Source organism: Zootoca vivipara, chromosome 3 (assembly GCF_965207765.1).
Source record: "Zootoca vivipara chromosome 3, rZooViv2.hap1.1, whole genome shotgun sequence".
Classification (NCBI taxonomy): domain Eukaryota; kingdom Metazoa; phylum Chordata; class Lepidosauria; order Squamata; family Lacertidae; genus Zootoca; species Zootoca vivipara.
In genome coordinates this window covers 27,443,449-27,471,443 of record NC_142586.1, presented here as the reverse complement: position 1 = coordinate 27,471,443, position 27,995 = coordinate 27,443,449, and the positions used below count along the sequence as shown (strand labels likewise).

The window sequence follows — 27,995 nt, the reverse complement described above, 5'->3', positions numbered from 1 at the left end:
ATGTAAGAAGCATTGTGTTTAATATAAAGCTTTTATTGACTTAAAATAGGTTCTAGTCATACAAAGTTTTCATGGCTTGGCTTGCTCAAAATGTATAGATTCGCATTGTACAGATTCAGCTCAAAACACCATTTTTGCCTTTTCCTTGCTCCACAGGGAAGTAGCGAATGGCTGCTTACTTTCACATATTTGGAAGCATTTCTGAAAGTGCCTTTCAAAATAAAGGATTTTATATTTATGCTTTCTGAACTGCGATGAAGCATTGCCGCTCTTTCCCAACTGTCATTCAAAAATGTAACTGAATCCTAGGTAGCCAGCCTAAGCAGCTGTTTTTCTCAGCTCAGGCAAGTTTATAATGGGGTTTATATTCCTGGAGTTTAATGTGTATTTCAACCGAAACAAACCCATTCTTGCAGTTATTTTGGAAATGCTTAAAAGCATTTATGTAGGCTGTTGTTTCTTTTACAGGCACCCATTAGATCAGGCATCCCCAAACTTCGGCCCTCCAGATGTTTTGGACTATAATTCCCATCATCCCTGACCACTGGTCCTCTTAGCTAGGGATCATGGGAGTTGTAGGCCAAAACATCTGGAGGGCCGCAGTTTGGGGATGCCTGCATTAGATATTGAGAACCAGCTAACCAATAGGAAGTTGGATGTGTAAAAGAATAAGACCCCAATCCAAAGAAACTTAGCTATTCTAAACTATTATTGCAGTCCATGAAACTTGAGAACCAATTTACTATGCAGCAGGCAGGACTAACAGGTTTACTGAGCAAGTAAAGAAGTTAAAACTCCAGTTGTGTGCGAGAAAGAGCACACTGTAACCTCAGAAACAAAAGCTTCAGCAATGAAACTTAAGTTTTTTGGTAAGGGGCTGATGCAAGAGCAACTAATACATTTAAGGGTGCTACAACCTCATACCCTGGAACAACGCTTGTATCATACATAACTAGAATTTGACAAAAAGGGACGCCACAGCTGCATTTCCATTTGGCAACAGATACTTGATGGGAGAGTGAGAGGCATAAGAAGTTGCTTTAGTATTTCAATAACACTATATGGGCACACATTCGGCAATCCATTAAAATTTTCTTACAAAATACATCAAAGTGTATGCATGCCAACAAACATCAGAACTTTTATTGAATTCATAGTGGCAACTTCCTTTAGTGTGTGAAACATCAGCAGTTTCCCATTAAATGGATTTCTGGTTTACTGAAGCTTGGTGATAACTTTGGTCCTAATTTACCGTCTCATATATTGGTTTCATTCTTCCTTTCGATCCAGACCACTTAAAATAGACAGAACGTCATCTTAATCACTCTTCTTTGCTGGCTTCCTGTATTGCAGTATAGTTGCTGTGACCCATATATTCAGAGCCATCATGACTATGAAACGGACCAGAACTGTGGGGGGAGGGGAAGTGTTTAGTTAAAAACTTTTGTTTTTCTCCATTTTACTGTATGTAACTTAATTTACTATATTTCTAGTTAGTCTCTCATAGGATAAACACACTTGAGACGAGTTACGATCAATCAATAGAAGACATTAACATTCTACGATTTAAAGCAGTAAAAACTGTCAATATTAACAATAGTTACAAATAACAGTTCTCAACAACATCAACAACAACACACACACACAATATTTTTTAAAACCCCAAAGCATTTTCTTAAAGGTCTGTGCCATACAATTTTCCCTGTAGAGGGCATTCCAGAAATAAAGAGCCACCATGGAGAAGGCCCTGTCCTTGATGCTAACCTAACCATTTTTACTTGCAGACCAGAGCCCAAGGCTTTGAATGCAAATTCTTCAATCCTGGGCAATGGTAGTCTTTCATATAGCCTGGTCCCAAAGCATTTAAGGGCAGGTGTGGCTAATACGTGGCCTTCAGGATGCTGCTGAACTACGACTCCCATCATCACCCTGACCACTGGCCATACAGGCTGGGATTGATGCGGGTTTTAATTCAGCAACATAGGCCTGCAGGTTAACTACCCCCGCTTTGAGGTTTTAAAAGGCCAATATTTGAGCCCAGAAGCTAAGAGAAACTTCCAGGTATAATTACAGGTAGGTAGCCGTGTTGGTCTGACGTAGTCAAAACAAAATAAAAAAATTCCTTCCAGCAGCACCTTAAAGACCAACTAAGTTTTTTTATTTTTGTATGAGCTTTCGTGTGCATGCACCCTTCTTCAGATACACTGAAATAGAAGTCCCCAGATGCTTATATGTAGAGAAAGGGTGGGGAGGGGTATCACTCAGAAGGGTGGTGGAAATGGGTGACTGACTATCAGTCACTTTTTTATTTTGTTCCAGGTATAATCACAGCTATGCCAACCTGACGTCACAGTAGCTACTGAAATACCTGACCACTGTGTTAATTTGCATGCACCCCACGAGGCAAAATTCACACACGGAAGGCGGTTTCTGTCCCTTAACCGCAACATAATGCGCAGTGCTGGTTGTGACATGCACTGCTGGATGCAAAGCACATGGTTTCCATCCACGCCTGCAAAGTGGCAGATTGATTGGAATGTACATTTCTACCTGCCTTGTCAATAGCAATATTGAAAGTGCAATATTAATACTGTATAAATCACTTGAATTGCAGAATTTATATGCAGAGGATTTTAAGTCAAATTCCCACAGTAGATGCTTCTAATCCTTGTGTTTAAAATGCAAAGAACAGGTCCGAGGAGACTGACTTGTCCATAACTATTCAAGCATTTCTCCCTAAAGAGATACAACATAAACCAGATATTTTGCAAGATTCTGTGTCACCCCCACCCCACCCCCCAAAATTGTCTTAGGTGAACAATATGCCAGTGAAACAAAAATATGGAAAGTGAACCTCATGTGCTAATTACAGATGCAAACTGGAGTGACCCAGTGTTTGTAGCCAATGTTCGGTCCGCTGGGCAAACTTTGCTTCCTCTCTATTCAGAGTGATTAAGTCCATTGGCTGAAAAGTTTGCCTCTCACCATCCAAAAAAAGTTGGTCCAATGAAAGCCTTTTCTGTTCTGAGCTCCCCCAGTTATGTAACCAGGTAGCATAAAAGCATCTGCACTACAGCTATTGATGGAAATGTGTCAGTGGATTTGCTGACTAGTTAAGGACCCCTTATTTAATTGTCCTCAGCAAAACAAATTTTAAATTGCCACACACACAAATCACCTGACATTACAATATTACCTGTAACATCCTTTGTTGTCATTACTGTCGTAAATATTCTGGCTGCAATTGAAAGAGAACATATTAGCACACTTTAAACAGGCAAAAGGGGAGAGTTGTCAGGCAAATATACTGGCCTTTTGAAACCTGTGGTTTCCCCAAGATAAGTGAAATGGCTCAGTTTAGAACAACTTTTACCCCCTACGCAAGATATTTTGCTGATAATTCTGCATTCCTCTGATGTTTTTCCTTCCACGTGCGAGTCAAAATTTAGTTTCAGATTAAAATTGCAAGCAAATCCAGCCCGTTTAAGTCAACTTCGTTCACAGTGTGTAGTTACTACACAACTCCCAGCAGAATTTCCAGTTCAGGTGAAAGACATAAGGCACTCACAGTACAGATGTCACCCACAATTTCCATTCATTTTCTCTCTGTATAAGATATAGGGAACCATCTCCAAAATATTATTAGGCCAACAAACTTTTAATTTCCCTTGGAATTCCTTTGAGCAGGAAACCCAGAAGTTTGCATTACCCAATTTTTGGAGGCAATTCTATTTCAGGCATGAGCTGCTCTCATCAAAACAAGGATGTGTGTTTTCAGGTGGCAGGGACTAAAGCGGGAGTTTGCACAGAGTGATTTGCATCAGAAAATGTTCTGATGCTGGTGGCTCTAGAGAGCCATCAAATTTAGGCATGCTTGCTTTATTTGTATTTAGTAAACAAAGCTAAAAGTTTGAGAAGCTGCTTACTTGCACAGGTATATACAGCTAGACTCCAAGTCGTGGCACTCACTTGCCCAGAATCTCTCGTCCTCCAAAGATAACGAAGCTGCACAAGTTTACTTGCAGCGCTGATTACAGTGCTTAAATTCTGCAGGGAAGGAAAAGGGATAGAGTGGGAAGTACGGGGTGTGGTGGAAAACTGCCCCAATTCAGGATAAATCAGCTGCTTTGGAAAGTTTTAACTCTGAGCTGAGATTTAAATCTACTCTGAACTTCTGAAGACTTAACAGCTCAATCGCAAGCACGTCCACTCAGAAGTACAGTGGTACCTCGGTTTAAGTACACAATTGGTTCCGGAAATCTGTACTTAACCTGAAGCGAACTTTCCCATTGAAAGTAATGGAAAGTGGATTAATCTGTTTCAGACGGCGGCTGCGGAGTACTTAAACTGAAGCGTACTTAACTTGAAGCGAACTTTCCCATTGAAAGTAATGGAAAGTGGATTAATCCGTTCCAGATGGGGCCGTGGAGTACTCAACCTGAAACGTACTTAACCCAAAGTATGAGTGTAATTGGTTCTGGAAGTCTGTACTTAACCTGAAGTGTACTTAACCTGAAGCAAACTTTCCCATTGAAAGTAATGGAAAGTGGATTAATCCGTTTCAGACGGGGCCGTGGAGTACTCAACCTGAAGCGTTCTTAACCCAAAGTATGAGTGTAATTGGTTCTGGAAGTCTGTACTTAACCTGAAGCGTACTTAACCTGAAGCAAACTTTCCCATTGAAAGTACAGTCATACCTCGACATCCGGACGCTTCGACTTCCGAAGGTTTCGACTTCCGAAATCGACAACCCTGGAAGTCTTGTCGGCACGTGCGGCCGGCACATGCGCAAAATCGTGCTTTGCGCATGCGCACAAGTGGCGCTTCAACATCTGAAAACCTCGACTTACAAAGACAGCCGCAGAATGGATCATCTTCGTAACTCGAGGTACCACTGTAATGGAAAGTGGATTAATCCGTTCCAGACGGGTCTGCAGAGTACTTAAACTGAAAGTACTCAAACCGAAGCGTACTTAAACTGAGGTATGACTGTAAGTTGTATTGAATTCAGTGGTGCTAACTCCCAGGTAAATGGGGCTAGGATTGCAAACCTAAGAGTGCTTTTTTGCTTAACCCCAAACATTTAAAATCCAAACATAGCCAATCTCAGCCCCTCTCCAATCTTGTCAAGTGAAGTCTACCTATAACTTTATAGTAGTGCAGATTCAGCTCTCTTATTTTAAATAAAAAATTGTGGTACTTTAGGAAAGCCAGCTGCAATCAGAATGGCTCTTTCAACACTCTCAGAGGCAAGAAATGGAATAAAGAATTTGTTAAAATGGCTTTGCTCAGCAAATGTTTCACTTGTCACAGACAGCTTAAGCTCCTCCTCGTTTTCCATCAGCAGTGGGAGAATGAGCCTACCAGTGATTTTCAGGAGTAAGAAACACTGCAGCAATGTCCAGCAATTGGGGTGAAGTATCTTGACTCATGGGAGGCCCACTCTCTAGTAAGCACACACACTTTTAATTCCACACTCCTTGGCGCTCAATTTAAAGCACTAGTCCTCAGGAAATATGCATAAATGTTTTACAATATAATCATATTTTTCTGTGTATAAGACCAGGTTCCCCCCCCCCTAAAAAATAATGTCAAAAATTAGGGAAGATCTTATACACGCATATTGCAGAGAGTGGACTGGGTATTTTTGAGTCCCCCCCAAAAAGGAGGCATCTTATACATGGGGGCGTCTTATAGACGGAAAAATATGGTATATCTTAATCCAGGTGGTGGTGGAGATAATGAAGCATGCAACAGCCAGGTCACTGGGTTCTGGCTTTCCAATCCACCACTTTCCCACAGCACACATGGAAACTTTCCACCAAGAACTGGAACCATTCAACAATTGTTTCCCAAATTTGGGGTCTGTTTTGAGACTACAATTCCCATCATCCCTGACCACTGGTCTTGCTAGCTAGGGGTGATGGGAGTTGTAATCCAAAAACAGCTGGAGACTCAAGTTTGGGAAACACTACATTAAACAGGAGAGACTATATAGATACTTTTGCTGAGCATGATGTGCATGCCAAGCTTATGACTCAACTGGACCATGAGAAGCTTGTGGACTGGCAGCAAGGAATTCAAAGCTACGTTGCCCCTCCCTGTTCTTTTTACTTCCTGCTACACTGAGCTGTGCCATGCTTTGGCTTAGTGTGTCATCCAAACCAGGGCTTATGTTCTAGCTCTTTCCTTGCTAACCATGAGCTGTAGCCACTGTTTATTATTCAGCTTGTGGTTAGCAAGGAAAGAGCTTAACCAACCTGGGTTAGCTCAGTGTGGTGCAGGATTTAAAAAGTCAAAAGTGGCTGTAAGCTTTCCTCTGGAAGCCTGCGCATTCATGCAATCTGGGTGAGCCAAAGTTTGGCTTACCATGATGTGCAAACCAGGCAATAGACATGTTCCTTCCAACTAGATAGATAGATAATCTTATTGTCATTGTCCCATACAGAACAATGAAATTGAAAAAACTTTACACCAGACATTCAAAACCAGGCATTAGCAACCTGCGCCCCATGGAGGCCGTTTATCCGGCTCACGAGCCGCCCAGTCACCGAGCTGCCTGCTCGGCAAGTCCCCGCACCGTGCTAAACCGGCGGAGCGCGCATGGGGACTCGCAGAGTGGTGCTGAAATACAGCGTCTGGGCATGCCAAGACGCCAGAAATCGCTTCTGCGCATTTCCAGGCATGCACATAAGCGATTTCCGATGCGCCGCCCATACTCAGAAGCTGGAAATCGCTTCTGCACAAGTCCAGAGTGTGTCCGGCCCACGGACCAGCGTCAGTGGCAATGATCCGGCCCACGGCCGGAAAACGTTGCTGACACCTGTTCAAAACCAACAAGCCTGCTATTCCATCCTGATTAGCTCCCCCAGACTCTGATGCCCCATAATTAAATACAATATACCCCCATAAAGACTATCCTTACACTGCATTTAAAACCATAATCGCATTTGGATAGAAACTGTTTTTCAGTCAGCTAGTTCTAGTCTTCATAACCCTGTACCTTCTTCCAGAAGGCAGAAGCTGAAAGAGATCATTTCCGGGGTGCGCACTATCCTGCGCTATCTCTGCAGCTTTCTTAGGACACCTGGAAGCATAGATTTGATCCAAGGTGGGAAGGGTGCACCCAATTACACAGTCTTTACAACCCTGGGCAGCATTGTTTTTTCCCCTGGCCATGCAGGTCCTGAACCACACACACAGACCATAAGTTAATACACTCTCAACAGTACAATGGTAAAATGCCGTCAACAGGTCCTTTGAGATATTATTTTTACAGAGAATTCTCAGAAAGTACAACCTCTGCTGTGCTCTCTTCATCAGGTCTTTGGTGTTTTCTCCCCAAGTCAGGCCTTCTCTCAACTCCATTCCCAGAAATCGAAACACCGAGACCTGTTCCACACACTGCCCCTCAATAATAAGTGGCTGAATATTCAATTTACATTTCCTGAAGTCTACAATCATCTCTTTTGTTTTCTTTAAGTTAAGGAGCAAGTGATTTTTCCTGCACCACTCCCCCAACTGCTCAATTTCCTCCCCCTCTTCAGCCGTGATTAAACCAACTACTTACCATAGCCAGGTCCACTATCCATTTCTGCAGGGTTAGCATGTACCATCCTGCCACAAATCTAATCTTGAGGTTAAGTTGCATAAGGATGCTGGCAATCAGGTGGACACTTGGTAGTTCACTGGGTTAAATGCATTTACACCCTGTCTTTCCGGGTCAAGAAATGTAGCTTCTCAAGGTAGCTTAAGGAATGAATTTTAAAAAGCCAATTAAGTAATTACTAAATTGCAAAGGCAGCCTGTAAAAATCACCACAAAGGGTTTCTAGCCCCAAGGCTGTAAATTTTGTGATTGGATACGCCACTCTCGGGCAGCCATGTTGTCAGCTGCGCCTCCAAGGCAGCCATTTTGCGCTGGTCCCCAAAACAAGCTCAAAATTCCAAAGGTGCCCATAGGCCCAAAAAGGATGAAGATCATGCTGTAAAAGATAGGCAATGCCTCATCATGCCAGAACCCAGAGGGGAATTTGGACAGGGTGCTCTTTTGAGGGGATGGGGTTTAATTACCCCTTGTTCCTGACAATAAATTATGCAAAATAAGCAAATTATGAAAATATTATGTGTAATTTATTCAGGTTGCTCTACCCTGGTACAGAGTTTTGATTTTAATTATAAGCGTGGCACATAACCTAAAAATAAAAGAATCCCAGGAGTTAAAAGAAAGGCTGTTCATGCTGGGCCTGAACTTTCCCCACAAAGTCCTTATATTCCATTACAGGGAATCAATTGCAAGTGCTGCAGCTTAATCCACCAGAAAACACCTGAATAAGATCCTGAAAAAAATGTGCACATCAAATCAGGAATGTGCGCTGGAAAATAGTTGCTTCATTCAAGACGACGGAATACAAAAAGAACTGGCAGAAATGCTATATACTGTAAATGGAAATGAGCAAACAAGATAGTTAAAAGGATACATGGCTGTGTAAGGCAAAGCATGCTTCATTTTGCCACCGTAATGAAGGACAAATAGCAAAAGAATGACATCTGAAACGCAACAAACACAAATGATCATGAGCAAGAGAAACAAACGATGCTGCAATATTGGCGGGTAGGAGCAATGTACTACCTTGCACAATGATGATAGGATATTCTATATACGTCAGCAGAGGATAATTGTAGTAACTCATATACCGCAGGCATACGAGGAAGCTGAAAGGGAGAGGTACAATTTCAATTTCTACCTTAAGCACACTTAAAAGTAACACAGGCTCCGTTTCAATATCTTTGCCCCAGTTCAGATGCAGAGCAGTTAACTACATATGGGCAGTGGTGGACTTGGGGCTTTCAAATTTCAGCAACGCCAACATTCAGTGTCTGCCTGGCCTTCCGCCATTGTTGCGGTGCCCCCCCCCCCCCAGCTCGATGCCTGATGTGGGCAAACCACTCATGATCTTCTAAATCCAGCTCTGATAGGGGTCAGTTACAGAGGGCAAGACATGACTTAGCCCTTAATAACACAGGGCATGAATAAACCTAGTGATATCTGCGGGTTACGAACCACACACTGCAGCACAGAAGGGCTGTGTGGTACAAGCTATACCTTTAAAGCACATTCGTTCCCTCAAAGAATTCTGGGCACTGTAGTCCAACCTTCAGAGTTCTCTTTCCCAGCAAGCCTTAAACTACAGCACCCAGAATTCTTTGAGAGGAAGAATGTTTTGCATGTGGTTAAAAGGTACAGTGTGTACACACAGACAGCTAAGGATTTATTATTACTGTATTTGCTTTCTGTGTTTTATTAGCATGGCTGTCGTTGTAAGAGGCCACAGCACTGGAATAAGGTGACTATTCTGTGCAAAACAACCTTAGAAGTATCCACCCAACCTTAAAAGAAGAGGTTTAATAAAACAGACCATATCTTTTAAGTAGATAAAATAGGGCTTGTGGGGAAACCGCAACCTATATAGAAGAGGCTACCTGGAGCCGGTCTGCGATACAGGGAATGAAATCTGCACATGCTCAATGATACTACTTGTTACTTCAGTTATTTATTTATTTATTCATTTATTTTCAAAGTTGCCCAAAGAAGAAAAGAAAACCCGTTTGGGAGCCATCGCGCATATTAAAGCCACGTTTACGTCTCTTGAAAACAGGAGCCAATGCTCACATTTCTCTTTTCAAAAACGGGCTCAGCCCAGGAACTTTTGAATCATCTGGTGGCAGGGCAGGCCACGCATGAAACAGCAGTCATAGAATTGTGGAGTAGGAAGGGTCCCCCAACGGTCATCTAGTCCGACCCCGTGAAATGCAAGAATGCAGTCGAGTAGACAGCGCCTGAAGGGGAGAACCCGACCCGTGCCAACTTGAGTTGAAAGCAGCTCGGGAAATGAAAACATAACGGGTGTGTTCAGAGTGCCTCCGTGTGTGTTCAGAGTGCTTTCTCCCTCCCAACACTAAGTACAGCCCTAGGGGAAAGACCTCGCGTGCTTCAGCGCCAGGAAACTCTCAAGAAAGAAACGGGAGTTCTCCCTCCTCCGAAACCCAAGAGAAAACGAAGGCCATAACTTAAAAAGATCCCTTTACTTGCCCACTCAGCTCCAGCACCAAACTCTCCAGGCTGACTCCCCGGGCGGACTTAGCAGCCAGCAAGTTGGCTGCCTGCGGCACTTTGAGCACCCCGCAAGCCAGGATCGTGCTCCAGTTGGCCACGTCCAGCAGCAGCGACTCCAGCCCCATGGCGATGACCCCCTTCCCCCGCCCCCAAAAGATGCTGCCGCTGCTGCAGCCACCGCCGCCTGCTCGTCTCCCTCCTGGCAAGGGCTGCTTCCGCCGCCCTTTGCTAAAGGGACCACCTCCTCCTGGAGCGAGGGGAGGAAAACGCCCAGTGGGAGGAGAGATGGGGGGAAAGGCGGCGCGCCCTGGGCGCCTGTTTCTCCGCTTGCATGGCGCGCGTGGCTTGCAAAAAGGTATTACTGTATTGTTATTCTTCACACACACACACACACCTCTTTACCCCCCTCACTATTATTACTAGTGTAGTGGTAGTTGTACTTGTAGCGATAGTAGTGTAATAATAGTGTAACTGCCCCTCCCCGCGAGAGCTGTTCCTAGTTTCTGTTTTTAATGATTTCTGTCAAGGGCGAGGGCGCAAAAATCCTATTCCGAGTTTCAAAGGCCGCACCCACAGTAGGAGGAGAGGCGGAAAGCCTCACGAGTTAACTCCTTCGCATCGCCTTGCCGCAAAAAGTAGGCTGTTTGTTATTCAGCTGGCAAAAAACCCAGTGATTTTTTAAAAATTTAAAATCCATTTTGTTGTTTTAATGAGGTGCCCAAGGTTGATCAAAGCGCCGTGCGTGGCGGCACAAAATGGTTGCAAAAGAAAAGAGGTTCGTTCTTAGTGAGTATCGTTACAAAGAAAAGCACGGGGAACAACTGTTGTCAACGCCACCTGATGCAAAGCAGGGCCTACCCTCTTTCAGTTGCATTACTCCTTTCGCGGCAAAACAAATACTGTATCCAACTGGTTAAAGGTAAAGGGACCCCTGACCATTAGGTCCAGTCGTGACCAACTCTGGGGTTGCGCGCTCATCTCGCATTATTGGCCGAGGGAGCCGGCGTATAGCTTCCAGGTCATGGGGCCAGCATGACAAAACCGCTTCTGGCAAACCAGAGCAGCACATGGAAACGCCGTTTACCTTCCCGCTGTAGCGATTCCTATTTATCTACTTGCATTTTGACGTGCTTTCGAACTGCTAGGTTGGCAGGAATCCAACTGGTTATGTTTTTCCAATTGTCCTGTTAAGCTGCACCTGTTGAATTTCTTTTTTGCCAATCAGCTGAAGAGTTCTAGAGTGGGGGGGGGGAGAGAGAGAAGGCAACTTTGGAAGTTACACACAAGTCGCTGCAGAATTATTTGTATGTTTATGCAGAAGTCAGTCCCAGTGTGATCTTACTGCTTTGGAAAGTGTGTCAGGTTGCAGATTTGGGTTGCAAGCCTATGTATATTTATTATTATTTATTATTATTATTATTATTATTATTATTATTATCATCATTTCTATGCCACTTTATATTACAGTATATATAAATTATATATATATTATATCTCAAAGTGGTTTACAACACATTAAAACATCAAATAAAACAACCCAGAATAAAACAAATTCAAGCTTCAAGGAAAGTATTTCAGATCCTTCTCTAAGTGACATTTTGCTTTTCACATTTATTTACGTACTTAATTTATTTAGCTGTGCATAATAGAAGTGCTCTAGGAAGTCAGTGTGGTGCAGTGGTTAGAGCAGGCACCCCCAAACTGCGGCCTCCAGATGTTTTGGCCAACAACTCCCATGATCCCTAGCTAACAGGACCAGTGGTCGGGGAAGATGGGAATTGTCCAAAACATCTGGAGGGATGAAGTCTGGGGATGCCTGGGTGTCGGACTAGGACCTGGGAGTTCAGGGTTCAAATCCCCAAATGAGCATGTTGTTGCATAGGATCAGACAACTCAAGTCTGAGGAGAAACACTGAGTGCTCACCTAGTCACTGTAAACTCAAGCTTTTAACAACATCTTGATGAGTATATGCTAGCTTGCAATGTGTTATATTTCTGCACTGTGAAGGGCTTCCACCTAACGCTGTCTGTCAGATAGCCAGTGGTGTGACCCCCCCCCCATATAGTGTTGGACTTCAGCTACCATCATTGCCAACCAGATTAGCTAATGGTCAGGAATTATGGGGGTTGTAGGCCAAAAAAATGATACAGAGAGTGCCACAATGGCTATCTCTGATTTGTGTCCCAGGTAATCCTGTGGTTCTTCAGATGTTGGTGGACTACAACTCCCATTAGCCCCACTCAGCACAACCCGTGGTCAAGGATGGTAGGAATCATAGACCAGCACATCTGAAAGGTCACAGGTTCTTCCTCCTTGCTGTTGAAGATACTGGGCTTGTATTTTCACCTTGTTATTTGACAACCTAGAGTACAGTCCAAATACATTCCCATTTGCCCTGAGTGGGCGGCAATGACACGCCATAGCTTTATTGGGACTCAAGAAGTATGTCTGGAATCCTCACTGTCTGATTTGGAACGTTCAGGAAAACAGAGAAGGCTGGTTGAGAGAACCGCAGTCTTCACATGAGTAGAAGCCCACCCTTATTTGTGCGTGCTAGGACTAGAATTCAAAACCTGTTTCAGGATTGTGTGACTCTGCGCTGCCCCCACTTAAGCCCTGCACTTCCCCCAAATCTGACTGTAGTGATGGGTCCGTGGCTGCAATCCTAACCCTGCTTGATCTATAAGTAAGCCCCATTGAATTTAGTAGACTTCTGAGCACACATGGTTATGACATTCCCATAGTTTCAATTACCCCATCTTGTTTTGCTTGGCTTGAAATGTAAGATTTAGCTTTAGATTACATATGTTTGCTAAAGCAGCTAGTGGGACATAGATGTGTTTATTGAAATGGAAGGGCAGCCTGATGCCACCTTTGATTGCAAGCGGCTGTCTGTTGCAGCCAGGTTTCAAATGTGCTAGTTTAGCAAAAAATCGCCAGTGTCAAAGCAATGATTCTTCAACATCAGCTTTGTTGGACAGGTCATGTTGTTTAAATGTCTGATTATTATCTTCCAAAGGTGCTCTCAAGGCAAATCTTTAAAAATGTAGTATAAATACAGTACCGACAACTGGGAAACATTGGTCTGCAAGCACTCCAATTGGAGAATAGCCTCTACCAAAAGGTGTTGTGGACTTTGAAGAAGCACAAACTCAGGACGAAAAGGAGAAATGAGCTAAGAGGAAGGAACATTTGGCAAACCCTCACCATGATCAACTCCTGCCTGGAAACCTATGTCGTCACTGTGGAACGATATACGGATCCAGAATTGGCCTCCACAGTCACTTACGGACTCACTGTTAAGACCGTATTCATGGAAGACAATCTTACTTGGTTAAGAGTGATCACCAAAGAAGAAGACGACACAGCAGTGTGCAACTCACAAGCCATGTGAGGTCCAGAGCCACAGCTTGACGGGCCAAATAGCAGTTGAGGAAAACAATACACGGATTGTTGCCTTTACTATATGTGCACAGTGGTTTTTTTTCCTTCCTTGCTGATCTTTAGCCAGCAGTACTTAAAAGCACATTAGTCACAGAGCTGGATTACTGCTAACATTATATGTAATTTAAAAGCTAGAGCAGCAAAAGCTTTTCCTTAGCATCATTTAATCTTCACTTCCTGCTGCTGTTGATTCCCCCACGCAATACTTTACAGCTAAGAGCTATATCCTTTGAGCGAAAATATCTTCATTTAGATTAGTCTGTTCTTTCTCCACAAGCTTTATATTGCCTGATTGCGTGAGCATGTCTGTAGTATACTTTAAATGAAATTATTCCTTTTTTAAAAAAAAACATGCCTAAACCAATAACTGATGGAATAGTTCGGCACACTTACATTTGTCTTTGGAAGATTACCAAGAACAGTCCTCAGTCTGTGTAGCACAGTAATTATACCAACGTGTCACATTTCTTTTCCTAAAGAAATTAACAACTGCGTATTCCATAGCTTATTTTGTATCCGAACAGGCTAGCAAGATCCACCTGTGGCCCACTCTTGGTTTGTTGTTTGTTTGGATGGTTTGTTTGGGGGTTATTGTTTTGTAATGGGGGGGGGGTCAGGGACTGCTAATCCTTAACAAGGAAATAAAAAAACTTTCCCAGTTTAACAGAAAAGGGAAACCCAAAGGTTGAACTGTTTTCCTTATGAGGGAGAGAGTTGGAAGCCCCCTTTTTGTAGTTTAGGAAAAAGATGTCTAAGAGGAGACATGCAAAAGTTTATTATAGTGGTGGGGGACCCTGTGACTCATCAGCCCTAGCTAGCGTGGCCCAAGTGCCATGGGGGTGAAGTTGTTGCCTGACATAATGAATTGATATTGAAATGAATTGATGGGCTTTTGGACATACAGTGAAAAATGCAAAATTATCAAATAAATAACAGCTTGAACTTAAATTATGGTAGCACAGAAGCATATTAGAAAACCAATCAAGGAAGCACACTGTGTAGGAAACAGGCAATACAGGTTTGTGCTGTTATTTATTTGATGGTGTTCTGTATTTTGTCAGAAAACCTATCAATTAGTTTCAACTACAGTCTTGAGCTTATGGTCCTATGCTTTACCCACTGGGGTGCAGGGGTGCAAATTCAACCACAGATTAACAAAAACTAACTCTATAAATGTGCCTAAAGGGGTGCACTCCTGTGCCTGTCTACCTGGGAGTAAACCCCATTCAATGGGACTTATTTCTGAGAAGTCATGTACAGGATTGCTCTTTAAACTATTTTGGGAGGGGGGAAGGAGAAGAACCAAAAGGTACTTGGAAGAACGTTTACACTACAAACAATTTTGCTTGATGCTTCTTGGCACCTGTTCACTGAACAGAAATCGTAAGTAGTGTTGTTATCAAAGGTGATTAGGTTCAAAGACCTATCAACACAATTGATTTCCTCCAGACTATAAGATGAAAACAGAAATAAAATCCTGAACGCTCTCTATATTACTACCTATGTGTTGCTTGGAAAAGCTCTACATTTTTAATTAGTCAGCCTTGAGTGCCATCTGCAGGTCGCTAAGTATTTTTGTATTTTAGAATTTCTGTTTTGTTGGAAGCCGCCCAGAGTGGCTGGGGGAACCCGGCCAGATGGGCGGGGTATAAATAATAAATTATTATTATTATTATTATTATTATTATTATTATTATTATTATTATTATTATTTTGTGTTGTAGTCTCTGCATTCAGTAGCAACATCACTGAATTCTGTGTGATTATCTTAAGTGGTTTTAGGACTGTGAACAAAGTGTTATTTATTCTGTATTCAATTAGTCAGGAAGAAAACCTCACCATTATGTAGCCCCTAAAGTGTCTTCTTCTTCTTCTTCTTCTTCTTCTTCTTCTTCTTCTTCTTCTTCTTCTTCTTCTTCTTCTTCTTCTTCTTCTTCTTCTTCTTCTTCTTCTTCTTCTTCCTCACCACAGAGTCTCATCAAGCCTCCAAGTCCAATAGAAAACTATTTTCAGGGATTTCTGAGATCCTGGCTGGCATAAAAGGATTAAACCATTATAAGAGGCACAGAGCTTCTACCACAGGTTCAACCGTTGTCATATCCCTTTACAAGGATCCCAGGTAATAGGGCTTATCAGGGCTGTGAAAGGCATTTTCCCCAAGATCTGACCCTTAGTCAGGTAGGCAGTACTTGGCTTCCCAGGCCAATGATGTGATCAACATGGGTGCAACTGGAAAGTGGTTTGCACCCCACAGCAAAGTGATAAAGAGACGGCAGAGGCAGTTGATGGTGGAAATCTTTATTTCAATGCTGGTTTCCAGGTTTCCTAACACATTCCAAATGTAGATGTTCCTCATCACAGGAAGCCATTTGATGTCTTCATTGAGACATCAATACACTGGTTAACAAAACAAAACAAAAAACACCAACTTGCTTATTCTAGATACCTTAGTTCATCTGCTTTGAGTTTTCATTCAGGTTTAATGTTTCATGGGAAACCCACTGGGAAACGCCCTTGTAAATAACAATGGCGCCTGTTGGACTTTTCTTCAGTGCTAACTCAGTACCATGTACTATTGATCCTAACCTGCAAAGGTGGATGTCGAAGAAGACTTGTTTCCCCAGCCTAACAATTCAGTGATTTCTCTACTTGCAATATGGTAGGATCCATACTATTACTTTTTTGACAAGCATGGTCCATCACATGCTGAATTCTATCAGCTGTAGTGTACATGACCCACTGCAAATGAGTGCTTTTAAAAAGCATTTTAAATAAGGGACAATTGGTTCCCACAAAAGGGCTTCAGCAACAGGAAGCCAGTGACAATTCTTCCCTAGTGGGTCCAATCAGTTAAGTCAGCAGGGACTGGGAGGATGTAAAACCTCTGCCGAACAATCCCTTATGACTCTCTATTTTCCTCTACTTTCCAGTTGTTTCCTAGGCAATTATTTCTGTAGTTTACCAGCAATTAGGTGCTTGGGGCGGGGGGGAATCCCAGGCATCCTTTTCATGTGTGAACAGAAGTGGATGAATGAGAATAGAATTCAAAACCCACAGTTGGGCATTATCTTTATTAGGACCAACCAAAATGCTGTAACATAGCGGCAAGCTTTCACGTTCTCCTGAACTCTTCATCTGTCAAGACGTTACACAAAGTGCAGGGCAGGGATGAGGAGAAATTAAAAAGTACAAGAAGTTAAGCTGGGTTTTATTGCTATAAGGCCAGCTTTTAGATTCATTTTCAAGAAGGTGTATATTATTCCCCCACCCACTTCGTAGACCAACACAGCTTCCTTTAAGTTGCTTAGGGCAGAGTTCTTAAGCTCCTTAATTTGACATTATTGATTCCAGGATCTTTACTTTCTGTCCTTATCTGGACAACAGGTCAGTTTCTTCTGCCATTGCACATCAGGCCTTCAGCTCAATCTTAAACATCCACTTCCAGCACTGGACACAACAGGGACTATCCTAGTCTTTGATTGGGTATGGCCATCCACAGACCTGTCCAGAAACTTTTTCCCAGTGAGAGGAATTGCCTTTGTACAGTCAAAGCACCCCCTGTGTTTGGCACCACCAGATCTTTGCTATGTAATGTTCTAGATCACTTTGCATAAGAAAGATGGCGAACTGGTGATAATTCATAAAGGAGCTATAACTGTAGGGTAAAGAGAAGTTGTAGTCAATAGGTGCTGAAGTCTGCAGATACATAGAAGCAGTCCATGCAGTCTTCATTTGAGAGAAATTCACCCTTCATTGTACAGCCCGTCTTCCATGACTCTTATTTCCCAGTCAGTCTCCCATCCAGGCATTGGGCTGATCCAGATCTGCTTACCTTCAGCAAAGTGGTGGCCTTCAAATAATGTCCTAGGACTCTAGATCAGGGTCCCCTCCAAATGATGTTGGACTCCAGCTCCCATTATTCTTGCTGCCTGGGGCTGATGGGATTTGGGGTCCAGCAAACATCGGGAAAGCACAGCTTTGGTTCTCCCTGCTCTGAAGATCTTGTACAAAATCTTTGCAAATTGCTTTGTTAACAATCTGCTCGGAAGCTGCCAGGCACCCTTCAAGCCAGCACTGTCTGCTAGGAGGTCACGACTGCATTCTGTTCCCCACAACAGCTTACGCAGAATGCAAGGTCAAATCTGGAACAAACTGTAACCTTGAATGGAATCATTTCTCTAAAGAAATTCTCACTTGGATAGCTGTTAAATTTCACGTCCTTTCACAGGTCACTGTGAAAGTTGTTTTGGTTCTCTTTGATGCAATGAATATAATATAATGATGGCAGATAATGTAGACGGCTCTTAGTTTTTCGTAGAGAAAATATAAGCTGCCAAATTATGACAGATTTGGTAAAGATAGACCTCCTGGTTCTCTAACATAACTCTGCACAGATTAAGCTTTTGGAATGCGATTCAGCTCCATAAACTTCTTAAAAAGTTGAAACTAAAAATATTAAATGGAACCTGTATTCATGTTCTCAGGTGTCCACTTTGAAATCACTGCCTTGTTTGGATAGAATTTCAACCATCATCCACTAGCCTTTGGAAATATGGCATCTAGAGAGACAGAGAAAGTATGTTATTGTTTTTGGTTGTAGGTGGTTGTAGTTAGAGCAGTAGTTCCTCTTTTAATAGAAGGGGGTAGAATTCTTTTTTCTGATTCTAGGAAGCCTGGAGTTCCTGTCCAAGTTTATTTTTTCTTCTTCCATAGTTGAGGAAGTAATCCATTTTTACTAATGTTTTGCCGAGATCTGTGTTCATTCTGCTGCCAATAACATGTCCGCTGGTGTTGGGAATTTTGTCTGAGAAAACTGACATGTATTCAGGAAGCTGCTCAGGTTCTTTTATCTTGCCCTGGGTAAAAGAAATGTCAAGTTATGTGAGCTTGCCTCAAACAAACAGAAAACGCTTCTGTAAATACTGCAATTACTTTCTTTATTTCCAAGTATTTACAGACTGGTTTTAAACATAATCCTGCATGAACTAAAATTGGCTAATTGTTAACGTGGCATCTATATCATGTAATAATAATAATAATTATTATTTTTATTATTTATACCGCGCCCATCTGGCTGGGTTTCCCTAGCCACTCTGGGTGGCTTCCAACAGAAAAGTAAAATACAATAATCTATTGAACATTAAAAGCCTCCCTAAACAGGGCTGCCTTCAGATGTCTTCTAAATATCTGGAAGTTTTTTTTCTCTTTGACATCTGATGGGAGGGCGTTCCACAGGGCAGGCGCCACTACCGAGAAGGCCCTCTGCCTGGTTCCCTGCAACTTGGCTTCTCGTAATGAGGGAACTGCCAGAAGGCCCTCGGCACTGGACCTCAGTGTCCGGGCAGAACGATGGAGGTGGAGACGCTCCTTCAGGTATACTGGACCAAGGCCATTTAGGGCTTTAAAGGTCAGCACCAACACTTTGAATTGTGCTCGGAAATGTACTGGGAGGCAATGTAGATCTTTCAAGACCGGTGTTATGTGGTCTCGGCGGAGTTATGTAGTTCCCAGAAGTCTCTGTAAGGCAGGGGTGGGCAACTGAATTCAACTAGTGGGCCAGATCTAGCATTCTCTTCCTTCTGCCCCCACCATCCTGCAGGCCACATGAACAGGTGTGAGTGGGGCACCTCACCTGTCAGTCACCTGGTGTCACTATGCTGTCAGGTGATTCAGCTGCAAAGGAGATAATTGGTGGCACCCTCTTAAGCAGGCTTCCTCAACCTCGGCCCTCCAGATGTTTTGAGACTACAATTCCCATCATCCCTGACCACTGGTCCTGCTAGCTTGGGATCGTGGGAGTTGTAGGCCGAAAACATCTGGAGGGCCGAGGTTGAGGAAGCCTGTTCTTAAGTGTGACCACAATTCTTCCTTTGCAGCCATCTTTTTTGTGCTTGGAAGAAGGGTGGAGGAATCTCATCAGCCTTGTTTCAGAAAGCAGTGAGATTTTGATTTTCTTCTGACAGCAAGGCACCTTACATAATATTTTAAATGAGTATGAATTAAGAAACCTAGACAAACAAGAGTAAAAAACTTTTTCAGTGATAGAGACTTGTAGGCAGTTTTTTTTCCTGCTGAAGCTAAGTAGGTCTGTCATTTTATAAAGCAGCTTCGTATCTTCCCTGGGTGGGAGACCAGGAACTATAAGCTAACAAAACATCTGGGTGACCCAAGCATGGAGAAGGGCAAGAAAATTTCTGAGACCTGGTACTCAGCATGCAATCCCTGCATGTATCTGGGAAGGAGGCATCGCTCCTGCACTAGGCCAGGCACCCCCAAACTTGGCCCTCCAGATGTTTTGGGACTACAATTTCCATCATCCCCGACCACTGGTCCTGTTAGCTAGGGATGATGGGAATTGCAGTCCCCAAAACATCTGGAGGGCCAAGTTTGGGGGTGCCTGACTTAGGCAGAGCATTTCCAAAGCTTAGCATGAGAACATATCACTCCCCAACCTTTTGCGGGAAAGAGCATTGGTGTGCAAAGGTTTGTCTGGCTACCAAAAACTTCCAAAGTTTGTGGACCCCTGCTAGGGTCCATTGTTACATGTGTGTATGTGTGTGTGGTGGGGGGAGAAGACAGAAGTGAACAAGCATAATTAAGGCAAGAATTATACCACCCTGAAGTTCCTCATCCCTTTTGTAACAGGGTGTTCGCCTTTGACTTACCAATGGGTCGTAGTCCTTTAAAAAACTCCAGTTCCGGTACCTTTGGAATAATACAGAGAGAGTGCTTTAGTTTTGTTAGCCAATCATAGCGATGCCAGATGTTCCGAAATTAAAGATGGCGTTAAAAGGACTAGAATAAAGACATAATTATAGGGCTGGCTCCAACCAATGGCTTTTTCCTTTTTTAACGTATTTTTTATTAAAGATTTCTTGGTTTACAAAAGTATGTGCAATGTCTCTTTTTCCAAGTTACATTTTCTACAGATCAGTTTCATTTGTTGAGACATTAGTGTTACATTAGGAAGAAAAGGGAGAAAGAGGTGGAGGGGGAGGAATGGTGAGTGGGGGTGGAGTCGGTTGGCGATGTTTCTGTTTTACTTAAATGTATGTGTGGGGTTTTGTGTCAGCGTCGCTTATGCAGGTTCTCTTTACTATTCGCCTGTGTTCCTTTGGTGGTGAGAGAGGTTGGGGTTGGCCTAGGGCAGGAATCCTCAAACTGCGGCCCTCCAGATGTTTTGGCCTACAACTCCCATGATCCCTAGCTAACAGGACCAGTGGTCGGGGAAGATGGGAATTGTAGTCCAAAACATCTGGAGGGACGAAATTTGGGGATGCCTGGCCTAGGGTGTAGATGTTTGTTTGTGATTGGCTGTGGTGAACTTTGTTTTCATATGTGAGTGGGGTGGGTGGGTATTCTTGAATCAGGTTAGCCATACAGTATTGATTTGTATGTTGTTGGTGGATTCTTGTCATTGTCCTGTTGGGCTGTGTATTTGATAAAGAGGAGCCATACTGGGGTGAAGGCATCTTCTTCCATTTGTTCCCAAGTCAGTTTCAGTTTATCAGTTAGTTTTTTTCTAATAAGGCTGTTTCCCATAATATTTGGTACCATTGGTCCATGCTTACTCCTGACAGGTCTCTCCAGTGTCTGGCTATGATGTTTCTGGCTGCTGAGAGTAGGCCAACCAATGGCTTCTTGAATTGAAAACTGCTCATCTCAGCCCTCATGTGTTCTCAACTTGCACACACCTAGGATGGGCAGATGCAAAAGAGGGCAGACCTCCTGCTGCTTAGAAGATGGAATTTCAGCAGGTCTCATGCAAGCCGCACCTGTTGGAATTCCCTCTTCTACACATTTATTAAAGGTGCAGGAACCCTTCCATCTTTTGCACCTGCTCCCCTTAACTCTACGATAGCCACAGTTAGAGGGCGTGCCTATGTGATATGCCTTTTTTTACTACTACTACCCCAAGGTCTACTAACTAGAGCCAGGCGTGAAATGGTGGTTCATGGGGCAGAGCCGATTGCCTGTTGCACCTCATGGGCCATACATTGGAATGACTTGCTATATGTACAAGTACACGTTTACATCTGAACTGATGCAAGTCAGGTAGCAAGTCAGGTAACCCCAGTCCTTAAAAGCCTGCAAAACAAGAAAGGTTTGTTTTTTTCCAGAGAGCTTTCATTTGCCATGAAATGGAGTAAGTATTGAATTAACCATTGCATGAGAAGCCCTAGAATCCTGCTGGCCCTGGTGCAAACATACCGTTGGAAAAAGAAGAAGCTCCTTGCCTCCTCTACCAGAGTGCTCACGATATAAATGAAAGGGGCCTTTCCTGTGCTGCATTTCCCCAACACAAAAATATTCTTCACATGAGGCAAAGTGCATACAACCATTCGGCCCCTATCTTTGCTTTTTCTTTCTTTCTTACAGAGATACGTTGCAAATATGTTTTGTGAAAGCAATAGCCCTAAGAAACAAAGCAATAGGCAAATGCACCAACATGGAGATTATAACAGTGGCACCCACAATGAGTAATATAGGACAGCCCAAATGCCAGCTGGGCAGTGGGAGACTGCGACAAAACAGATGAGCTGCCGCTGCATCTGCAGACATGCTGGCCAGTGGACAGGCTTGACTAGGCAGAGAGGTACCTCTGCCCAAGCCATTGCCCCGCCTGGCACAAAGGGGGGGTTGGACTGCAGCCTAATGACCCACCCGCACTTCTGCTTGTCCTGTGCCTAGAAAGCATGAGCCCTAGACATTTCCCAATTACCCCATGCTTTCTGAGTGTGTTTTTCCTTGTCCCTACTACTTTCCCCTGGGGAAAACCCGCTGTTTACCACTGAATCAGCACAAACATTAATCTGCAGAAAAACCAATTGATGTTTTGTTCTGATTCAGCGGCAAAAAGTGGGTTTTCCCCAGGGGAAAGCTGTGGGGTGAGCCGAAGTCTGGATGAACTCCCCGTCTGTTGTGGCAGTCCAGGATGCCCACCCGAGGTCAAACATGAGTTGAGAGTACAGTTGGGTTACTCACCAATATTTTGTTGCCCTTCTTTCGGCCTCCACAAACTCTCTCCAGACTGTGTCCTGCCGGACCTGGTCTGCTTTCAGGGCTTCTTGCTCCTCTCCACCATGGCCTTTGCTCGATTGTTTCACCGAGCTCCGTGTGGTAGCCAGTAGAGTCCTTGCAGATTGGCTGCTGCTGAGCGAAGGAGATGAGGATGAGGCTAAATTCACATCTGCAGGGCTGGTAGCCGGTGACCGGAAGCCTGCCGAGGTTGTCCTCCTGAGTCCCTTTGCTCTGCTCCCCATCCTATAGGAGATTTTCTCTGCCAAGCAATACTGGGTCACCAACCCCCAAGAAGCTTGGCCAGGTGCTAGCAAGTCCTAAACATTCGGAGTTTTCCTTACCCAGCATTTTTCCTTAGGCATTTGATTAGGTAAGCGAAACACATTGAAACCCTGGTGTCCAGCACGCAGCATGTCTGAAGAGGTTCTGCAGGTTTCCTGTTTGGGTTTGTGCACACTTACTGGATGGCCTAACAATGTTATGTTGAGAAGCTGGATCTGTGCACTGCATGGAGGCAAGATTCCATATGGTAATATTTTTCTAAGCTAAAGATGCTGCTATTGGAAGCTCTGAGTTATCAGTTGTCCGCAGCAAGCTTTTGTTGCTGCAACTCAAGCCACACTGGTGTGCACTTTCTAACACCCACATTGCTCCAGGAATCCCCAGAATGCCCACTGAATGTGTAAGGAGAGCTTGTTGTTGTAGCTTAGTACTACGGGGAGCTTTTGTTCTGCTGGTGCAGCTGAAACCAAACACCCCAAGAGCCTTGGGTTTTCCCAGTGTGTTTACTGTCTCCATTGGAAACCAGACTGGCTTTGTCATGAATATTCATCACAGACAAAAGGGCATGTACCTTTTGTCTGCTAGAGGGCTTGGCTAGACATTTGATTGTGGGTTAGGAATTTGTCTTTTAGCTGTAGTGGCATTCAATCCTCTGCTTCTGTTATCTGTTCATTTTGCAAAGGTATGTATTCCTGGCTGGAAACAAAAATATCAGTCCTGGGGTCACAGATGTGCACAAACTATCTTCTGCTTTGGGCAAGTGATGTTTGTATATTTGCTGCTTTTTGGACAAGGTGATGAGCAACTGCTAAATGCTTTGCCTAAAGCACCTGTGACCCTCCAGGTGTGTTGGACTCCCAGCTTCCCATTATCCCATTTTTTTTATATCTGAACATTGGCCTTGCTGACTGGGGAAGTTAGGAACTGGAGACCAATGACATCAGGGTCACAGGTTCCCCACCTCTAGTATAAAAGATGTACTAGGTAGAAAGATCAAACTAAGAAACAGAACATAGCAAATCCCCCTTGCCTTTGATGCATCCCTCTCTATTCCCTTGGAGGCAAAAAGCCAAGCTAATGCAGAGCAAAGGTGTTTACTTTTTGACCAAGATCAGATCTTCTTGAACAAGAGTGAGTTTTACTTGTGTTTGCGCTCTTCCTAGGGAGCCCTGTGTGTTCCTAACCTTCCCATCATTTTGGTGTCTGCCAAAGATATTCCCGTCCCTCGCCCCCACAGTGACATTTTGACACCAACATTATATTGTGCTGCAGAGTCTGTTTTTTAATATTGCTTACACGGTTTTTATTGTATGTTTTACTTTGGGTGTAAATTGCTGCGGGAGATTTTTAGTGGGAAGCAATGTATAAATTGAATAAACCCAATGTAAACCTCCAGCCCATTTTTATTGGACCAACTCCTATGCACAGCAGTTAAGCAGGTGAGACCTTTCCCATCACTGCCTTCATGCCAGGAGATGTTTCACCTGGCCAGATTTCTGCATGGTCAGATGGTGCTGAAGGCATAGGGACAATGTATCCGAAAATATGGCTCCCCTAACACTTCTACAGGGGTTAGCCAGGTTGACCCCCATCAAGGGTGCAAGCCTGCCCCCCCCCACAAAAATGGCACCTCTCTATTCTGGCTCAGAGTGGCTAGGAGCTCGCCCACCCACCCCCGGCCACTCCTGGGCTGCTTTGAGCAGCCAACATTTCATTGCCAAGAGTGCAAGGGGCACCAATTCAACTCCTTGCTTCTTTCTCTACGTTGCTTTTAAATCTGAAGTTTGAAGCTGTTGTTTGAAGCTACCAGGGACATGAGCTCTGGTGCAGCAAAGGTGGTGCAGAAAAGGGCTGGTGACGAATGGGTCCTATAAGAAAGAACATCATGGCTTTGATATTTGTTTTCAGTGATTTATGAATGAGTGCTTTAAACCTTTCTGGTTAACCACTAAACGGAACGGAACTAATTTATGAGCGGAAGCATGAATGCACATAGCATGTTGCGCTTACAGTGCACCTCCGTTCCTCAGAAGGTCAATGAACCCCAATACCAAAAGCAGAATGGAAATTTGCATGTTTTCCTGTTATTTTACTGAGGCAGGAGGGGATGTATCTGACAAAACAAATATAAACCACAAGAGGGTGTTATAGGGCAAAGTATACAATGGGAAAAAAGCTGCCACCGCCACCACCACACTGATTTAATTTCTCTTTCTTATCCATGGCAAATTGAAACTGAACAAAACATTTGCAAGCATATATAAATCCATTTTTAAACTAAAGAAAAAGCTTTATTCTCTTCACAAAACAAATTATGAGTCAAACTTGTCTAAATGGGGAGATTATTCTCACACTCTTACTTTGGCAACCAGTCAGCAAAACTTTGCGCAACAGAAATTTGCCCTGCCTTCTTTGGGGACTGTTCTACCAGTTGTTTTTACCTGTTCTGTTGCTATTAATACAACACTGAGCACTTCTTCTACAGCAGCAGCCCCATTGAATTGGGCAGAAATAGCTCAATAGCAAGTAGTAGCTAACTTGTGGCTCTCCCAAGCCTTGCTGGGCTTCTCTCCCTTCATCCCTGACCTCTTACTAAATCATCAACGTAAAGAGCTGGTGGGAGTTGGGGATCCGGCAGTGTTTGTGGCCTTCATGTGGAAAACAAATTTAGTGAAACTCAGAAGACAGCCCTAATATGCTATTCATTTCTCCACTTCCAAATAGACCAGGAATATCTGAAGTGGAACCTGCTCACTTAATCCTCTTCAAGAGACAATTTTGTTAGCTTGCTGTAGCCTGAATCCTCTTCGTGTTGCTGCGCTGTCATAAGTTTTTATTCCAAGCGGATCCATAGGTTAGTCTTACTTGGGGCACTATTCTGCGTGAAAACAGCGAGCTAGAACCTAAAGTGCACATACAACATGGACCAATGCTGAAGACTCTCCAAAGCCCTGCCAGTAGCCACCAGGAATATCCATGTGGGCATGGTTATTCTCCATGAGATGCCAGAAATCCATGCAACAATATATTCTATGAACTACATTTGAGAAATAGAGAAACACCCATCCGCATGCATTCCAGTTCTTCACCACAATAGAAATTCTAGGCTCCATCTTACCTCTTTGAACATCACCTTGCAGCGTGTGTTTTTTAGCAGCGTCACCAACAATATTTCTGCAAAATCCACAGTTCTACATACCTCCTTGGTTGAAACTGATGTTCCAAACCCGTTTTCTTAGAAAAAGGACTTTGAAGAGCCATACTGAATCGTAGAATCACAGAGTTGGAAGGGACCCCGAGGGTCATCTAGTTCAGCCTCCTGCAATGCAGGTAACTGAGGCCAAGTTACTTTGCTTGTCTGATTTCAACTTTGTGAGTGGCAGTATACACATGGACATTGCTAGCGTTAGCCAATTGGCCTGTTGGCAAGAGAGCGCGCCATGGCAACTTTGGCTTCAATTTACAGTTCAAATAAATTCCCATTGGCTGAAGAACTTGCAGAAGGTTTGCAAGTGGCTTTTCTGATTGCTTTGGCAACAAATGGGTTGTGAATAGGGCTATGCCTCTTTCTCAACAAGCCGTCTCTCTTTTCACAGCAGAGCTTTGTCATCTGCAGGGCAATGTCCTTCAGAGAGAAAACAAGTTCGCAATTGCATGTCACACATTTATTGGTGCTTGTATATTTTTCTTCATAGGGCAGCAGGTAACAACTTGTGTGTTTTCGAATTAAAACTGGAAAAACCTTTGTGGAAGGGAGGGCGAGGACCCCACTCTCAGAGCCAAAACCTCAGTTGTCTTCCCTGCCACACACAGAGGGAGCTGACTTTAACATGGGAATGGAGAGCCTGTGGTGGCCCTCCAGGTGTACAAAAGACAAGTAACTGAACCCTCTTCAAATACATATCTCTATTTGTTCCTTTATCTGCTGAAGTGCCCTGTCCCTCTAGAAGGGAACTTGTTCTTTCGTTGGGGTGGTGAACTCTCTTTCCCCCTGTGATGCATCAAAACACGCTTTGCCTCCAGACGCTGATCATACATGCTCCTGTTTGCTCTGCATCCATTGGGCTTTCACTGCTGGTTTGGAAAGTGTTGTGTATATGTCTTTAGTCACAAACTGTACCTATCCTGTTGTTTCTGATGGAATGCTGAACGTTTATCTGTTTTACCCGCAAATCAGCGTTCACAGAATCATAGAATTGTAGAGTTGGAAGCGGCCCCAAGGGTCCTCTAATCCAGACCCCCTGCAACGCAGGAATTTCAGCTAAAGCATCTCTGACAGATGTCCATCCAATGTCTGCTTAAAAACCTCACAGGGGTGTCCTTTCCACTGTTGAACAGCTCTTACTGTCAGAAAGCCCCCCCCCCATGTTTAGACAGAATCTCCTTTCCTGTAACTTGAAGCCATCCATTCACATCCTACCCTCCAGAGCTGGAGAAAACAAGCTTATTCCCTCTTCCATGTGACATCACATTATATCTCCTCTTTTCCAGCTCCTTCAACCATTCCTCATAAGGCTTTGGTTTGATCCGAATCGAGAAAAACAATAACCCAGCTGCCTTTTAAACTGGTAATCTGCACACAGCCTACGATTTAGGTCTGCTGTGATGGAAGTGTCACAAGGAAAACATACTTTTCTGAGAGTAGGCAGATTGAAGCAAACAGATCAGTGACCTTCTCAGCCTTGGGAAACGAGACAGGGCTATGCACCATAAGGTCTTCTGCTTTGGATCTGATCCAAAATACCTATCTGGACAGCCACAGAGTGAAAGGAAGCTCTGGCCCGGATTATCTGTCCGGCGGTGATTTCATGGGTACTATAACTCTCAGTGGGGTGGCACATATCCATCGCCACCACTAAGCTCTTCAAAGGCAGCAAACTAAGCTGCTGGACGGGTGAAATTTTGCTGCTGCTTTGCCAAAAGAAGCTGGCAGCTCAGCTCTTCCTACGAAAGGCCTTTATAGTGCTCAGGATCCAGCTGGTTACTATTACTGTGGGCAGGATAGTTAGGAAATTACCGGTAGCAGTGTTTCAGGGGGAAGGAAAAAATGCTGAGCATAATCATTAAAAAGCTTTTTAAAAATAGTCCTATAGAGAGTGAACCTCACTTCAACAACTATTTGAAAGTTGTT

General features: G+C 43.7%; 2 protein-coding genes and 1 long non-coding RNA gene across 6 annotated transcripts in view; 1 reads left to right on the top strand and 2 right to left on the bottom strand.

Annotated features, from left to right (window-relative positions):
- Positions 1–12: 12 nt before the first annotated feature.
- SLC66A3 (solute carrier family 66 member 3) lies at positions 13–10,317 on the bottom strand. Its single transcript, XM_035109847.3, has 7 exons — positions 10,093–10,317; positions 8,632–8,714; positions 8,480–8,549; positions 7,571–7,628; positions 3,927–4,047; positions 3,197–3,238; positions 13–1,409 (listed from the first exon to the last, which is right to left on the bottom strand). The coding sequence occupies exons 1-7, from the start codon at positions 10,239–10,241 to the stop codon at positions 1,318–1,320; spliced, it is 615 nt and encodes a 204-aa protein (XP_034965738.2). The 5' UTR covers positions 10,242–10,317; the 3' UTR covers positions 13–1,317.
- Positions 10,318–10,349: 32 nt separating this feature from the next.
- The window catches only part of LOC148686196 (uncharacterized), a 59,265-nt gene continuing 41,619 nt past the window's right edge, over positions 10,350–27,995 (top strand). Inside the window, exon 1 of one of the 2 annotated variants that reach the window (XR_015948885.1) lies at positions 10,350–10,471. This is a non-coding gene — a long non-coding RNA (uncharacterized LOC148686196). Of the gene's footprint in view, positions 10,472–12,322; positions 12,413–27,995 lie in introns of those variants that run through there. The other variant, XR_015948884.1, reaches the window with a different exon arrangement.
- On the bottom strand, positions 15,844–26,245 carry CIMIP5 (ciliary microtubule inner protein 5). 3 transcript variants are annotated; one of them, XM_035109850.3, is made up of 4 exons: positions 26,064–26,245; positions 22,547–22,711; positions 20,227–20,266; positions 15,844–18,417 (listed from the first exon to the last, which is right to left on the bottom strand). In XM_035109850.3, the coding sequence occupies exons 1-4, from the start codon at positions 26,168–26,170 to the stop codon at positions 18,226–18,228; spliced, it is 504 nt and encodes a 167-aa protein (XP_034965741.2). In that variant the 5' UTR covers positions 26,171–26,245; the 3' UTR covers positions 15,844–18,225. The 3 variants fall into 3 exon arrangements, with proteins under 3 accessions (XP_034965741.2, XP_034965740.2, XP_034965739.2); XM_035109849.3 differs by having other exon boundaries at positions 22,547–22,714; positions 26,064–26,229; XM_035109848.3 differs by lacking the exon at positions 26,064–26,245 and having other exon boundaries at positions 16,600–18,417; positions 22,547–22,963.